A 15,150-nucleotide genomic window follows, 5' to 3' on the forward strand; every position below is an offset into this window, starting at 1 on the left:
TTGGGGTAGTTCTTAGCCACGGACGTCTCTACCTGACGCCTCGTTATGCTCCAGAGGCCCGAGCAGCTCCCGCTTGGCTTGTTTATTCAGGACTCTGGTGTTTGCCTTGGACTTGTTAAATCTCTGTGCTCAACATTGCCAAGATTCTGGAGGCGAAACTCAAATGTAAGGCTGACCTTGGAATGTGAACCTCACACAGATGAATCACACCTGGGCTGGAGCAGTTCCTGGGAAGCAGTGACCCCTGGGGTGATACTAAGCCCCACTGTCTGGTAATCTTTGCTTTGAGGCATGATGCTAACGCTGAATTTAATTTCATAGATATTTGTTTAAGTTATGTTTTAATACCTCAGAAGCTTAAGCAGTGTGAGGGGGTGGCAGTTCTGAGAAGCAGCTTCACATGAGGACCTAGACATGGGGGTACCAACAGGCGGCGGCTCGCCCCCCTCTTCCAGGCCAGAGTTACAAGTGCACTGAGATACCCTGGGGGGTGCTGAGTGGGGCCTGGGTGGTCACCTCTGGCCATGAGCACCTCGCCCGGTCACCCCAGCGTGCCGCCCAGATGTCTGCACTTTCTCTGTGTGGCCTGCCGTGAAGACGGTTCACACACACGGCTGTGCAGGCAAACGTGCCCGGTTCTCACGGATCTGGCTCCCCCCGTGAGGCCCCTCTAAGCTGGATTTCTCACCGCTCCCAGCTTTCAGCTCCTGCTGACGTCTGCCTGGGACCTTCCAGTAGACAATTCCTTCTGTGACCGAGCGCTAAGGTGCTTGGTTCGCTACCCTATACTCTGTCTCCAAGAGTAGGTCTGCTCTGGGTTCTGGGGTTGACATCCTCCAGCACGACTGCTTTTAGGATGCCTGAATTAGGAACACCTCAGACATTTAGAAAGGTATCTTGGGACTATAACTCTAGTAATGGCAAGCTTGACTGGCCAAGAACAGAGAGAATATTCCATGAAAAAGGAAACATTCCTTTTCCCGGCTTCTTGTCATACCCGGTAGGGAACTGGGTCAGCTGAACTGTCTCCAGCCTGATGCAGTCTCTCATTGTCAGTGTCCCAAGGGGGAGCGATAGAGTCTTATCTAGGCTGCATTTTACAGTATATTGTTGCTTTGATTACTACCACCCCCCCTCCAAAGAACTACTAAATGAAATATATTTTTCATGCTTTGTGTAAAGAAAAATAAAATTTCGGAGTTGGGATGAATCTTATCTGAGTTCCTGAAGGGTCACTACATTTTACAGGTCAAGCGACTGAGGCCCCGGGGGTTAAGGGAGTCGCTAGAGGCCACCTGCTGCCTCTGCTGCTCCTCGCGGGTGCCCCCCACACACAGCCCCACACAAGCTCGGTGTAGACATCTCCCTGGCAGGATCTGATTTCAAGCTCTGCATTTTGAATTGAGACAAAGGTGTTGGATCAATGTTCCATTTGTGCTTAAGTGTCTTTTCTTCTAGAGAGTTTTGGAGAAAGTATATTAAAGGATTCTGGGTCTTTATTGCACACTTCTCTCCCAGGGGGACAGAAATTAATTTGAAAAACAGTAAACAGACTCTATGCTGCATGTGCTGGGGAGACAAATTACTGGCTGTTCCTTTACCAACACCCCCACCCCCAGCCCTGCCCTTTTCCATAATAAGAGCTGCCATTTACCCACCTGGGATTGTACAAGACACTTTGCAATTATTTCCCACCCTCTCAATAACCCTATGAGGTAGAAATTATTCCCATTTTACAGATGAGGAAACTGAGGCTCCCAAAGGGTAAGTAACTTGCCCCAAATCACACAGCTTGGTGAGTGGTAGAATCCTATTTATCTGATTCCAAGAGTATCTCCTTTCCATTTCAGGTTGGTGAAGACATCACTTTGCATCTCAGGGCCCTGTCCCTATCACACGACTCAGATAGGACCCACCCCATAGCCTCTCTGCTTTATGTAGAGGACCTGTGTGGTGCGGCCAAACCCTTGTCTACCTGCAGAACTCTCCTTCTGATTCTGGCAGCAGGAGCGAGGCCATGGGGTTCTTCATCAGATCAGCCACCACGGGGTCCTTGGGTGTCACATAGAAGAAAGGAGTCCCAGTGCTGTTGCTCAAGGGGCCGTCGCTGATGGGCAGGCAGTTCCCAAATGGCAGTCCTGGGATCTAAAAAACACCAACAAAGGCTTTTGCAACGTAGGGCTGTGAGTTGACCCCAGCTGGGAGCTTAGCTTGTGTCTCTGGCCAGGAAATACAGCACCGGGGATGTGAAGGGAGCAGGGCATCACCAGGGTTTTGATGGGGAGGACATTAAGGCACAGTGGTTCCCAATCTGCCCAATTCACCCAGTGATGGCTTCAAAATTCTAGAGAGGGGCTTAGCATGGCATTCTGTTGGGAACGGATGGTTAGGGGATTATTCTTGAAGCTGCACTTACATAGCAAACACATTCACTTTATTGAATTTGAAGTTATTTGGGGGAGAGGCAATGAAATTTACCAAGGGATGGTAAAATCCTTCCCACAAGCTGACCCTGGGAGCCCCACCGCCTTCACTGCCTCCCCCAAGTTTTTGGCAACTTTGGAGATCGACTTTGTCTTAACTTTAACATCTTACCTGGTGTTTGGATTCTAGGAACTTTCTATTCTTGTTTCTTTTAGGGCCACATCACTTTCACTTATTGGTTACATTTTTTTCTTGTAGTCAATAATATTTCATTATATAATTCAGCAACTTATGGGAAATTGGTTTCTCACCCTTTTAGCTTAAAGGAAGTCGCAGAAAAATGCTATACCAATTTTCGTTCACGATCATCTAGTCGAGTGGGTGAAATTCTCACACATATACGCATATATTTCTTAGGTTTTCCCACACCGTGCTGGGTTCAGCATCCCAGGCTCCATAAGCTTTACCCTTTACAGAGTACCCCTCATCGTTACTTAGCTCAGAACTCCGAGGCTCTCTTTGTCTTTGAAGTGTTGCATGACTATGGTGCGTAGAATTGTGATAAGGGGTGGCTTTAATCTTTTTTTTTTTTTTTTAAGATTTTTTATTTATTTTATTTTTCCCCCCAAAGCCCCAGTAGATAGTTGTATGTCATAGCTGCACATCCTTCTAGTTGCTGTATGTGGGACTCGGCCTCAGGATGGACGGAGAAGTGGTGCCTCGATGCGCACCCGGGATCCGAACCCGGGCCACCAGCATTGCAGCGCGCGCACTTAACCACCAAGCCACAGGGCCGGCCCAAGGCTTTAATCTTTTAAGAAAACACAATGTTAAGGAGTCCTCCAAAATGGTAATGTAAGTTCATTCACAGATTCTATTTTTCAGCTTGTCATAAACTGCCTAGAGTCATGTTCCGCACACACGGCAGGCATGTGGTCAATGTTCTCTGAATTTATTGAGTTTGGATTAAATGTCAATATTGGAAAGGGGAACTACTAACAAAGCTAAAAAAAGAGATGTCGAAAGTCAAAATATCTTTAGTACATTGGCACTAGACTTTTAATTGCTTGAAACAATCTATGTTTTAAACCCAGATGAGCTTCAAATTTAAGCTTTATATCTTCTTAAGGTGTGTCTTAGGAGCATAATATATAACTGTGAAAAACCATTTGGATGCCGTGAAAGAGGTTAAGATCATTGCCATAATCAGAATAAAGTTGTGATTTAGATCATTTCTTTAAGCAAAAAAGGACCTTCAAAACTACCTAGTCAACCACTTAATTTCCTAGATGATGAAAGCAAAGTGGCGAACCCAGTGACTTGGCCACAGTCTCGGAGCAGGGGAGACCCAGAGCTGGGGCCCTGGCCAATGACCTACACATTCCATAAAATATTATTATTTTTTGCATGAAGTAAGTGTGAGTTCACATTACTGCCCTGTAACAAAACCCTTACATTTATCTTAACGGCCCTAAAAGCTTTCTGGAGGGTGTATGCTTATGGACGTCCCATCCTCATCATTTATCCATGTCATTCTGGCTTAAGGTGGGATCATGTGTAACAGGTGAGTAAAACATGTGAACTGAACAATAAAAATTGCCGCTGATAACAGGTCATTCCAGCATTTATACACTTCGCACAATAAGCCTCCTTTCCAGAAAAATTCCTGATTTTCATTTTTCAAAATGTAAATTTGCACCAAAGCCCCAGTAGCGTCTCTCTCCCAGTCCCGCTTGGGTTCGGTGTCAGTAGGTGACGGGAAAGTTCAGGTCACTGGCGGCGCTGTGGGCTGGGAGGCGCTGCGCGCACCTACTCAGTGATTCTAAAGGCAGCTCTGGCTTCCTTTGTCCAGGTCTCTGGTCAGGCGCTGGCTATTTGCACGTCTCTTTAACTGACCACCTCAAGAGTGCGCTTCAGTCCCCATCCGCTCCAAGCCTGGCCGTCAGCCACCCTCCCTCCCCCGCCCACCACCACCACTTTGCCCGGCTAACCGAAGCACAGTCTGCTTCCATTATTTACACCCTGTCCAGGGTCCAAACCAGCCCACCGGGCACGTCTGTTGGACCTGGATCCGAGCACGTGAGGGGTCGCTAGCATCTCCCTGTCCCCTGGGCGCGCCGCCTGCGCGCCAGGCCACTGCGAGGCATGCCCCTGCAACGCGCTCCGGCCGGGGGAGCCTACCTTCTCGTGGGCGGACACGGTGGCCAGACAGCCCCAGGCGCTGGCGTGGGCCAGGAAGCGGGCGGTGCCCGGGCGCAGCCGCGGGCCGCTCTCGCGCGGGTAGGAGAACATCCCGGGCGGCGCGGGGGGCGGCCTGGCGCGGGCGGCGCCCGCCGGGGGCGGCAGGTGCGCGTCCTCCTTGTGCGCCGAGGCCGGGAAGCTCTGCTGCCAGATGCTGCCCGAGTCCTCCAGCAGCGCGGGCAGTGCGTCCTCGGCGGAGGCGCCGTCCAGCTCCTCGTCCACCTCGTTGGTGACGGCCCAGGACACCGAGCTCACGATCACGTAGCCCGCGGCCGGGGACAGCAGGGCGCTGCAGCACAGCAGCCAGGAGAGGCGGGTCCCGGGCCGCGCCGGCCGCTCGCCGCGGCGCACGGACATCTTGCAGGCGGCGCGTCCTGCCGCGGGGACCGCCCGCAGCGTGCCAGCGGCCGGCGAGGGCGGCAGCGCCCCCCTGCGGCGGGTGCGGGGAGCTGGAACCGGCTTCCGACCACCGCAGGATTCGGGGAGTGACGGGGTTGGGGGGCGGTCCCCGGCTCCGGGGATGCCCTCGCAGCCGCACGCCGCGCTGAGCAGGCGAGGCTCCCCGAAGACCAGGTTCCACTCCAACGCTGCGCGTGCTGCAGTCGCCGCGTGCAGAGTCCTCAGCGCGTGCCTGGTCCGGGCATGGGCTCGCTTCCTGCTGCATGGCACAGGCTCTCTAGCCAGACGGTGGGCGTTCAGATCCCGGCTCAGTACACAGCTCCGCTCACCGTTAGCTGTGTGACCCTGCCAAGTCGCTTAACCTTTCTGTGCCCCAGTTCCTTCATTAGAAAACGAAGAAAACTATCATAGGGGTGAGGGATGGGAGGATTAAATGAGTTAATATTTGGAAAGGCTTAAAACAGGGCGTGGCAGGGAGCAAGCATTATATTTTGTTAACTAGACAAAGGTAGGGTTTGTTATCATCATCTTCTAGAGGAGGAACTGAGTAAACAGTGAGGATGAGATTAGCATCAGTCCCTCTGATGCCGAAGCCCAGTCTCTTGCTCTGTAAGGACGATGACCAACATACACTTTGTTGTGACAGGAGGGCGTGGCCTCCAGTTCTTCTAAAAGCAGAATCAAGGTGTTTACATATAAGCTAAAGTACAGGCCAGCACCCAGAGAGAGTGGGGCCGGGAGGACGGGCAGAGAATGTATGAATGTCCCACAATTTAAAACAATTCTTTTATTGATGGAGATTTGGGTTGTTTCCAGTAATAAGGTTTTATGGATGTCAAAATGATTTTAGATTATTTACATTTTTTAAACTTCTGCCTATGGTGTGCATAACTGGCTCACTAGGAGACATTTTCTGCTCTAGATTTTCTACCCAGCATCTAACAGTCCTCCTTCAGATTTGCTATGGATGAAAATAACTTGCACTAGCACTAGAATTTGTTTAGATATTTTTGGTAAATGTTACATTCTGCGGTAACTAGACGATCTGTTGTCTACCAGTCAAGCCATCTTTCTTAAAAAGACTTCTTAATCTCCTCAGTGCACTCCCAGCTGGTCCCCCCCCGTCCCACCCCTGCTGCCCTTTCCAGGGTGACCTCTTTCTGGCTCTCGTCTTACTGGAGCACGCGGTAGCCTTCTGTGCAGCTGACCTCTCTCTCCTCTTTCGGGTCTTTTCTTACCTCTCTGGCTGCACTTTCTCAGTCTCCTTTGAGGATCCCCTCCTCCGTCCACCCCTGCACACTGATATTCTAGGGGGCTTCTGTCTCCAGCCTTTTCCTCTCTGTACTCTCTGAGTGATCTCCTCTATTCCCATGGCTTCTGCCATCCCTTTATGCTGCTGACTTGCCAACCGAAATTCCCTGCTTAGTGCTCTCACTCTCTTTTTCTCTATCCCCGGCCCTGGAATGATATGTCCCATGGCCATGGAGAGGCAGTATAATAAGTCATTAACAACATGGGCTCTGGGGCCAGCCCTGATGGCCTAGTGGTTAAGTTTGGCACCCTGTGCTTTGGCGGCCCGGATTCGGTTCCCAGGCGTGGACCTGCACCACTCATCTGTCAGGGGCCATGCTGTGGTGGCAGCTCACTTACAAAACAGAAGAAGACTGGCAGTGGATGTGAGCTCAGGGTGAATCTTCCTCAGAGAAAACAAACAACAATAACAAAGTTGTGGGCTCTGGATTCAAATGGATCCAAACCCTGCTCTATCACCTACTAGGCGTGTCTGCAAAATGAAGACAGTCCCATCTACCTGGTCAGGTGTTGTGGTTACAGAATGGGGTATCAGGTGCAAAGCACTTTATGATGGAGGCTGAATATCATCCACTCTCTCTGTTTCCACAGAGGCGATGGAATGTCCATTCTAATCCCTGGAAAGGGAAAATTTGGAGGAATATTGCAGGCTTTTGACTGTCTTCTTCCTCCTGCCTCCTCATCTGATGGATGAGTTTGGGAAGAGGAACTCAACATGCTGTCTCAGCCTCTGCGGGGTTATTCTTTTCTGTTCTGAATGGTCTGTCCGCCATTCTCTTCTGCCGCGCCTGAGCTGGTCTGCCCCTGGAGGAGGTGTGCGGCTGCCCTGTTCTGTCTTGTGACTGAGGGAGTAAGTTCGGTGGCAGAACCTAATAGGAGTCCTAGTTGGTCAAAACTGTCCCAATTATTTTTATCTCTGTTAAGCTTTCTAATTCCTGTGTTTTATTTCCAATTAGATCCAAAGTCCAAAGAGATTTAAGAGGGTGAACGATAGTCACCCTCCAAACTCCATCACGTAATGTGTGTGAGGACAGAGTAATGCTCAATAAATGATAGCCACTGGGATTTGCCTTCTGGCCATTTCCCCCTGAATATCTGTCAGGTCCTTCACACTCAACTTTTGGGAGACGATTCTCTGTGGATTTCTTGTTTCCCACAGGGTCCAGGCCTGTTTAATACTCGTGAAAAGCTACAGATAGTGTACCCTTCTGGAGAGATTTAGAGACCTGTTTCCCCAGAGACGTCTCAGGCAGTAAAGATTAAAGCCCTTCCCGTCCTCTCCCTAGAGACACTTGCTTACTCTTCAGGGTAAGAAATCTAGAGACACCTTCCCCATCTTTCCTGGAGATTTGCTTACATTGCAGGATATCACCAGCAGCCTTGACAAAAGCTGAGTCTCCTAATTTCGGAGTTCCTCTCCACCTACAGGCACACATACAGTTAACATCTGGCTTTCATTGCATCATCCTATGACTGTTGGGATGTGGGGAACTGATGTAAGATTTTGCTCTGGCTGGTTTTTTTTCTTTGAGTAATAAATGATCCATTTCTTTGACCCAGGAATCTTGAGTTCTTCTATAAGAACAGATACACACACACAGACACACACACAGACACACACACAGACACACCTGTGGCAGGCGAATGTTTAGTTTGCATAGGGTAAAATCTCAGCCCCTTCAGTTTTGGACTTGACATCAACACATCCTCCTTCCAGAGTCACTGCTCCTTCTATGTCTGTCACCTCAGTGTGTGGTGTCAGTGTCCATTGTGGACCTGGCCACTCAAAGCAGAAACCTAGGTGTCACCTCATGTTTGAAAAAGAGGTAATGTCACTCACCCAATCGTTCACCATGAACTGAGTATTTTATCTCTTTAATATTTTAAATCTCTTATTATCTGTTCACTTCTTTCCATGCTTTCTCCCACTAACTTGGCTCAATCGCTCATAAGTTCTCATTGGATTTCTCATCATTCCCTTGCTATGAATCCTTCAATGGCTTCTCATTGCCAAGATAAAGTCCAAGCTCCTTAACCCAACATATAGATCCTTTGTAACCTGGTCCCTGCTTTTCTCTCTATCTCCGTCTCTCACCACTGCCCCTCCCTCCCAGACCCTGCTGCAGCGATGCTAGCCTCTTTGTGGTTCCACAGACAGTGAACACCCAGATATCCACTGGGTGGATTCTACAATTAACTTTTTGCTGTATTTGCATTATCACTATCTATCTATGTATCTGTCCCTCTATCCATTCATCAATATCCATGATAATAATTTTAACACATTTTAATTGAGAGATATGACATATGCAGAAAATGCATAAAATGTATATGTACGATTTAAAGAATCACTAAAAAGAAAACCCACGTTAACATCATAAGGCGAGGAGAGGCAATATTGCCAGTTCCCCAGAAGCTCTCTATATGCCCCCATCACAATCCCCTGCCTCCTCCCCAGAGATAATTACTGTCTTGACATTTGTGATAAACATTTTTTTGCTTTTCTCTATAGTTTCACCTCTTGTGTATACACCCCTAAATATTATAGATTAGTTTTGTCTATTTTGAACTTTATATAAACGAAATCATACTTTATATATTTTTTTGTCTTTCTTCTTTCAGTCAAAATTATGTTTGTGAGAATCATCCTTGTTCTGTTGTTTGTGAATACTGTATATCTAGGGCTGTATAGTATTCCATTGTGTAGCTAAGTGACTATTTATTCCACTAGTCTATTGTCAGTGGATGTTTTGATAGGTTTTATTATTCAGATATGGTGAGGCCAACAGATCAGGAGACGACTGCCACTGAAAAGGTAATTTATTCTATTTGTAAGTAGGTCCCAAGAGAAGGAATACACATCACACCACCGGAGGCCTCATGAGGAAGCACCAAGGTCAGTCAGGAGGTGAAGGGAGAGGCGGAACTGTGGGCAAGAGCTTTATTGTGGTTTCTGTGGGAAGGAATGGAAGAGACAGGCTAAGCAGGCTTAGGGTTGGCTAGTTTGAATAATGTCAGGGCTCTGGGACACAGGGGCTGTCCCTGGTTCTGTGGTAGCTGGCCCTGGGGTGATTAGGGCAGGTGGATAGTGGCCCAGAGTGTGAGAGCCATAGGAGAGGTGGTGGTGGTGTGGGCTCTGGATTGTCAGGTTTCAAAAGTGCACCCCTAGCAGGAGGACTCCTCCTGAGGAGGGGGAGCGATGAGGGAGGCCACAGCAAGATGACTCAGGCACATTATCAGGCTGTCCAGGACAAGGTGTTTGGCATATGCATGCAGGACAGATGCTAAACCATCACATTTACAGAAGCCAGAAACATGGTTGATACAATGGACACCTCGGTTTCGAGGTTCTTGCCACTACAGACAACACAGCTATGAACATTCTCATATTCTGGGGTGTTGCGTCCTTTATGCCCTGTCTCACTTCTTCTCGGCTCATCTGTTTTCTCCAGTTGTTGCTGTGGTAGCTAAATAACGTGGGTATAGACTGACGGCACTTCACCTCAGCTGTACTGTGTAGCCCTTGCTTTTTGCCTCAGGACCTCTGGGCCACTGCTGTGTGGACATCTGTAGGGTTCCACTCAGCCATGTGAAAACCTAGGAGTGCAGAGCATTAACACCCATTGGGACAACCTTTGACCAATGGGGACAGGAGCCAGAGGGTAAATACTCTCCACTTCCAAGTCACAAGTGGACAATTTTGAAGGTCACTCTACACATTCCTCAGTGGGTGTCCAACAGGATTGAGCCTCGCTAACAGTGGTAACCAACTCATCATGCACCCGTAGAATGGGTTTCCTTCCTCCATGTTCCAATCATTCTAGTCCTCTCACTGTTCTTTAGGACTATATCCCAAGGTAAACTACCTGTGTGCAAGTCCTTGTCTCAGGCTCTGCTCTTTGGAGGCACCTAAGCTAAGGTGCTGGCACACAAGCAAGAGTTTCTCTAGAGAACCATACATCTGGTAATAGAGTTGCTGATCCTAGGGTATGAGTATGGTTAATTTTATTATATAAGGTCAAACTGATATCCAAAATGATTGTACCAATTTATATTGCTACTCAGTGTATGAGAGTTCCTATGATTATTGTTAGCTTTTCTGCTTTTTAAATTTTCCCCCCCAATCTGATGGATGAGTAATGGTATCTCATTTTTATTTTAATGACTAATGTGGTTGATCATCTTTTCATACATCTATTGGCCAGTTGGATATCCTCTTTTGTGAAATGCCTGTTAATGTCTTTCACCCATTTTTATTGGGTTGTCTGTGTTTTTTTGTGTTGATTTGTAGGAATTAATTTTATTTTCTATATTCCAGTCTTTTGACATTCAAATGTGTCACAAACTGTCTTTGGCTTGTTGTGATGGTTAATTTTATGTGTCAACTAGACTGGGCTAAGGGATATCCAGAGAGCTGGTAAAACATTATTTCTGGGTGTGTCTGTGAGGGTGCTTCTGGAAGAGATTAGCATTTGAATCAGACTGAGTAAAGAAGATCACCCTCATCAATGCTTGAGGGCCTGAGTAGAACAAAAGGGCAGAGGAAGGACAAATTTGCTCTGAAAATGCCTTAGCTGGCATTTTCTTCTCTTGCCCTCAGACATCAGCACTCCTGGTTCTCAGATTTCAGACTGGCCTGAAACTTACACCATTGGCACCCCTGGTTCTCAGGCCTTCAGGTTTGGACTAGAGCTACACCACTGGCTTTCCTGTGCCTGTAGCTTGCAGATGGCAGATTGTGGGACTTCTCAGCCTCCATAATCCCGTGAGCTAATCCCTTGTGATAGATCTCTTTCCACATTTCTATGTGTATCCTATTGGTTCTGTTTCTCTGGGGAGTCCTGACTAATACACTTGCCTTTTTCACTCTCTTAATGGGGTCTTAAGGTTAATATCCAATTTATGAAACTTTTCATTTATGATTAGTTTTTTGGGGGTCTTGTTTCAGATTTTCTAAAAGATTATCTTATAGTTTTGCCGTCTATATTTAGGTCTCTAATATACGTGGAATTAATTTTGTTGTAGGGTGGGAGGTAGGGCTCCAATTTCATTTCTTCCCCATGTAGATACTCAATTGTCGCAGCACCGTTTGTTGAAAAGGCCATATTTTCCCCAGGGCTCTGCAGTGTCACTTCTTTCATGTATCAAATGTCATATATGTTTGGTTCTGTTTCTGTTCACTTCTGCTCTCTCTATCGTGTTTCATTAGTTTATCTCATCACTAACACCATATCATCTTCATTACGATGGCTTTATAGCAAGTCTTTATATCTGCTAGACCACGCCCTGCCCCCATAAATTCTGCTTCTTGGTTCTTTGCATTTCAACACTTTAAAAAAGAACCTGTTGCATTGAATATAAAGAATAGGAATAGAATATTTAGTCTTTTAAAATATAAATATGAAATGTTGTCTCATTTATTTAGATATTTTTCAGTGTCTCTCAATATACTTGTATAATTTTCTCTGTAGAGTTCTTTAAAGTATTTTGTTAGATTTATTTCTAAGCACTTCAGATTTTTTGATATCATTATAAATGGCATCTTCTAAAATTTCACATTATAAAAGATTGTTGCTGCTATATAAAAATATAAATGACTTATCAAAAGACAACTTTATTGAAGCATAATTTACATACCATAAAATCCACCAATTTTAAGTTTATTGTTTGATATGCTTTGACAAAGTATGCAGTTGTGTAATCACCTCCATAATCAAACTATAGAATATTTTTATCACCCCAAAAAGTTATCTCAGGTCCCTTTGCAGCCTATCCCACTCCCCACCCCTTGGCTCCAATCTGCTTCATTTCACTATAGTTTTGCCTTTTTCACATTAGTTCCTTGTGTCTGGCTTCTTTTACTTAGAATTTATTCTAAGCATATATAGCATAATTCAAGCATTTATTTTGCCTTTCCTCTATGAATTATATTTCAAGGTAAACAAATTGTTGATGAGGGAAAGATTTGATTTATGGATGAAGTCCAGCTAAGATGTCCAGAAGGAATTATAAAATTGGAAAAATCATCATTTTGCAACTCCTAATGAAACAATCTATATAGACATAACAATAATCAATACATAAAATTACTAGATGAAATATTGATGCAGAATCTTCTAATGGATGGATCGGCCTGGCCACACCTGAGCACACTGATCAATCTTAATTGTCAATTTCACCAAAAGTGGGACAAAGGACTGTCTTAGTCCATTTCAGGCTGCTATAACAAAACACCATAGACTAGGTGGTTTAAATCACAAACATTTATTTCTCCCAGTTCTGAAAGCAGGGATGTCCAAGATCAAGGTGCCGGCAGATTTGACGTCAGGTGGGGACTCTCTTCTTGGTTTATAGGTGGCCTCTTTGCTGTGTTCTCACATGGCCTTCCCTCTTTTTCTCTTCTTATCAGGGCACTAATCCCATCATGAGCATCCCACACTCATGACCTCATCTAACCCTAATTACCTCCCAAAGGCCCCACCTCAATACCGTCACACTGGCGCCTCTGGCTTCAACATATGAATTTTGGGGGGACACAAACATTCAGCCCATTGCAGTGACGTTAGGTATTTCCTGATGTGATGTAGTAGACTGTGGTAGGAAATGTACCCCAATATCTGTGAATATTTTACCAAAAAAAAAAAAAACAGCCTGAATCTCCCCAAGCCTCTAGATTAAACTTCTAGTTTACAGAAATACAGAATATAATGAAACAAGTTGTATGATTAAGAATACGGAACACTCCATAGTACAAGTAACTCAGTTTCTTCAAGAAATAAATGGCATGAAAAATTAGGGGTGTATGGTTATAGATATGAAAAGACTTAGGAGACATAAGACAAAATGCAATGTATGGACCAACTGTTAAAAGTCATTGTTGAAGTAAGTGGAGAAATCTGAATATGGTCATCAGAGAACATGAAAGAATATTGGTACTTTTATTAGGTGTGATAAAGGAGTTTTGGTGAGGTGAAAAATTCTACTACAGAGACATACTAAAGTATTTACTGTTATAGTATTTGCAAATCACGTATCTGACAAGGCACTTGCATCCAGAACACCCAAAGAATATTTACAACTCAATAACAAAGAAATAAATAACCCAACTTAAAAATGTGCAAAGGATTTGAATAGACGTTTCTCCAGAGAAGATATGCAAATGGCCAATAAGCCATGAAAAGATGCTTGACATCATTGGTCATTAGGGAAACATAAATCAGAACCACAATGAGATACCAATTCACACCCACTAGGATGGCTGCAATCGCAAAGGCAGGTGATAAATATTGGCGAAAATGTGGAACCTTCACACTGTCAAAACTGACTTTAGTGGGGCCATTTTAAAAGGGAGCTGGAGCTGCCTTTGCAGAGAAACTGCCTTGCTGTCTTGAACCTCGGCCTGGGCCAAAATGACAAGTGTTTTACAAGCATTCATTTGAGAAGTCAGCAGGAGAACGGATATCCTGATTACAAAGACTGAGGATTGTGGATCTTCTGAAGATAGAATCAATAATCAATCAATGTTTAGCCAACTCTAGCTTTCTGCCTCCAACTCCAATTAAAATTCTTTTAATACAACCTCCCTTCTCTGCCTTTACAAGCCCCTGACTTTTTTTTTTTTTTTTTTTTGGTGAGGAGATCAGCCCTGAGCTAACATCTGACGCCAATCCTCCTCTTTTTGCTGAGGAAGATTGGCCCTGGGCTAACATCCATGCCCATCTTCCTCTACTTTATATGTGGGACACCTGCCACAGCATGGCTTGATAAGTGCTGGGTAGGTCTGCACCCGGGAACAGAATCTGCGAACCCTGGGCCTCTGAAGCAGAGTGCATGAACTTAACCACTATGCCACCAGGCCAGCCTCAAAAGCCCCTTTTACTCCCTAGTGGGACACCATTTGGATTTCTACCTGAATCTGTGCTCCCTGAATTGCAATTCTTAGATCCCCACATAAACGCTTTGCCTCTTAAACTGGTTTCTGTTTTTGCAGGTTGACAACACATTTCTGATGGGAAGATAAAATGGTTTTATCTTTGGAAAACAGTTTAGCAGTTCTTGAAAAGGTTAAACATAGAGTTACATGTGAACCAGCAATTTCATTCCTAGGTGTATATACCGAAGAGAAATGAAAACATATGTCCACACAAAAACTTGTACACAAATGTTTATTAGAGGCATTATTCAAGTGGAAACATTATTCATGTTTTCCATTAAGTGAAAACAACATTCATGTTTTCCATTAAGTGAAAACAACCTAAATGTCCATCAACAATGAATGGATAAATAAAATGTGTATATCCATACAATAGACTATCATTTGTCAGTGAACGGAGTGGTTGCTGGGGGCTGGGAGAAGGGGAGGAGTGAATGACTGCTAATGCATATGGGGCTTCTTTTTGGGGTGATGAAAATGTTCTAAAATTAGATCAGGGTGATGGTTGTACAACTCTCTAACTATGCTAAAAATCATTGAATTGTACATTTTAAATTAGAGAATTTTATGGTATGTATATTATATCTATTATACTAAAAAAATCTTTTTTTAAAAAAAATAATCTGCTCTGGGGCAAGCTTTTGGTTACAATTTCTCAGGACAGCTTTTCCCCTGCTATGATATGCTCAGCAACTTTCGTTGTCATGTCCTGGGGGTGGGGTTGGGGGGCGGGGGCAGGTTTGCTCCCGTCTCCTCCTTCCCTGCAGCATGTAGCCCTTTGGATGTTCCAATTCATGAGGTCTGCTGTTGACTCCCGATCCGGGTGGGTTCTGGTAGTTCAC

At 45.4% G+C, this 15,150-nt stretch overlaps 1 protein-coding gene across 1 annotated transcript in view; it reads right to left on the reverse strand.

Moving 5' to 3' along the window:
- CREG2 (cellular repressor of E1A stimulated genes 2) overlaps window positions 1-5,022 on the reverse strand; it is a 46,915-nt gene extending 41,893 nt beyond the window's left edge. Inside the window, exons 1-2 of the mRNA XM_004435862.3 lie at window positions 4,606-5,022; window positions 1,976-2,145 (exon numbers count right to left, since the gene is read on the reverse strand). Coding sequence (XP_004435919.2) covers window positions 1,976-2,145; window positions 4,606-5,022 — 587 coding nt within the window. The remainder of the gene's footprint in view (window positions 1-1,975; window positions 2,146-4,605) is intronic.
- Window positions 5,023-15,150: the final 10,128 nt, after the last annotated feature.

Source organism: Ceratotherium simum, chromosome 40, assembly GCF_057802395.1.
Source record: "Ceratotherium simum simum isolate JZ-2026a chromosome 40, ASM5780239v1, whole genome shotgun sequence".
Taxonomy (NCBI): domain Eukaryota; kingdom Metazoa; phylum Chordata; class Mammalia; order Perissodactyla; family Rhinocerotidae; genus Ceratotherium; species Ceratotherium simum.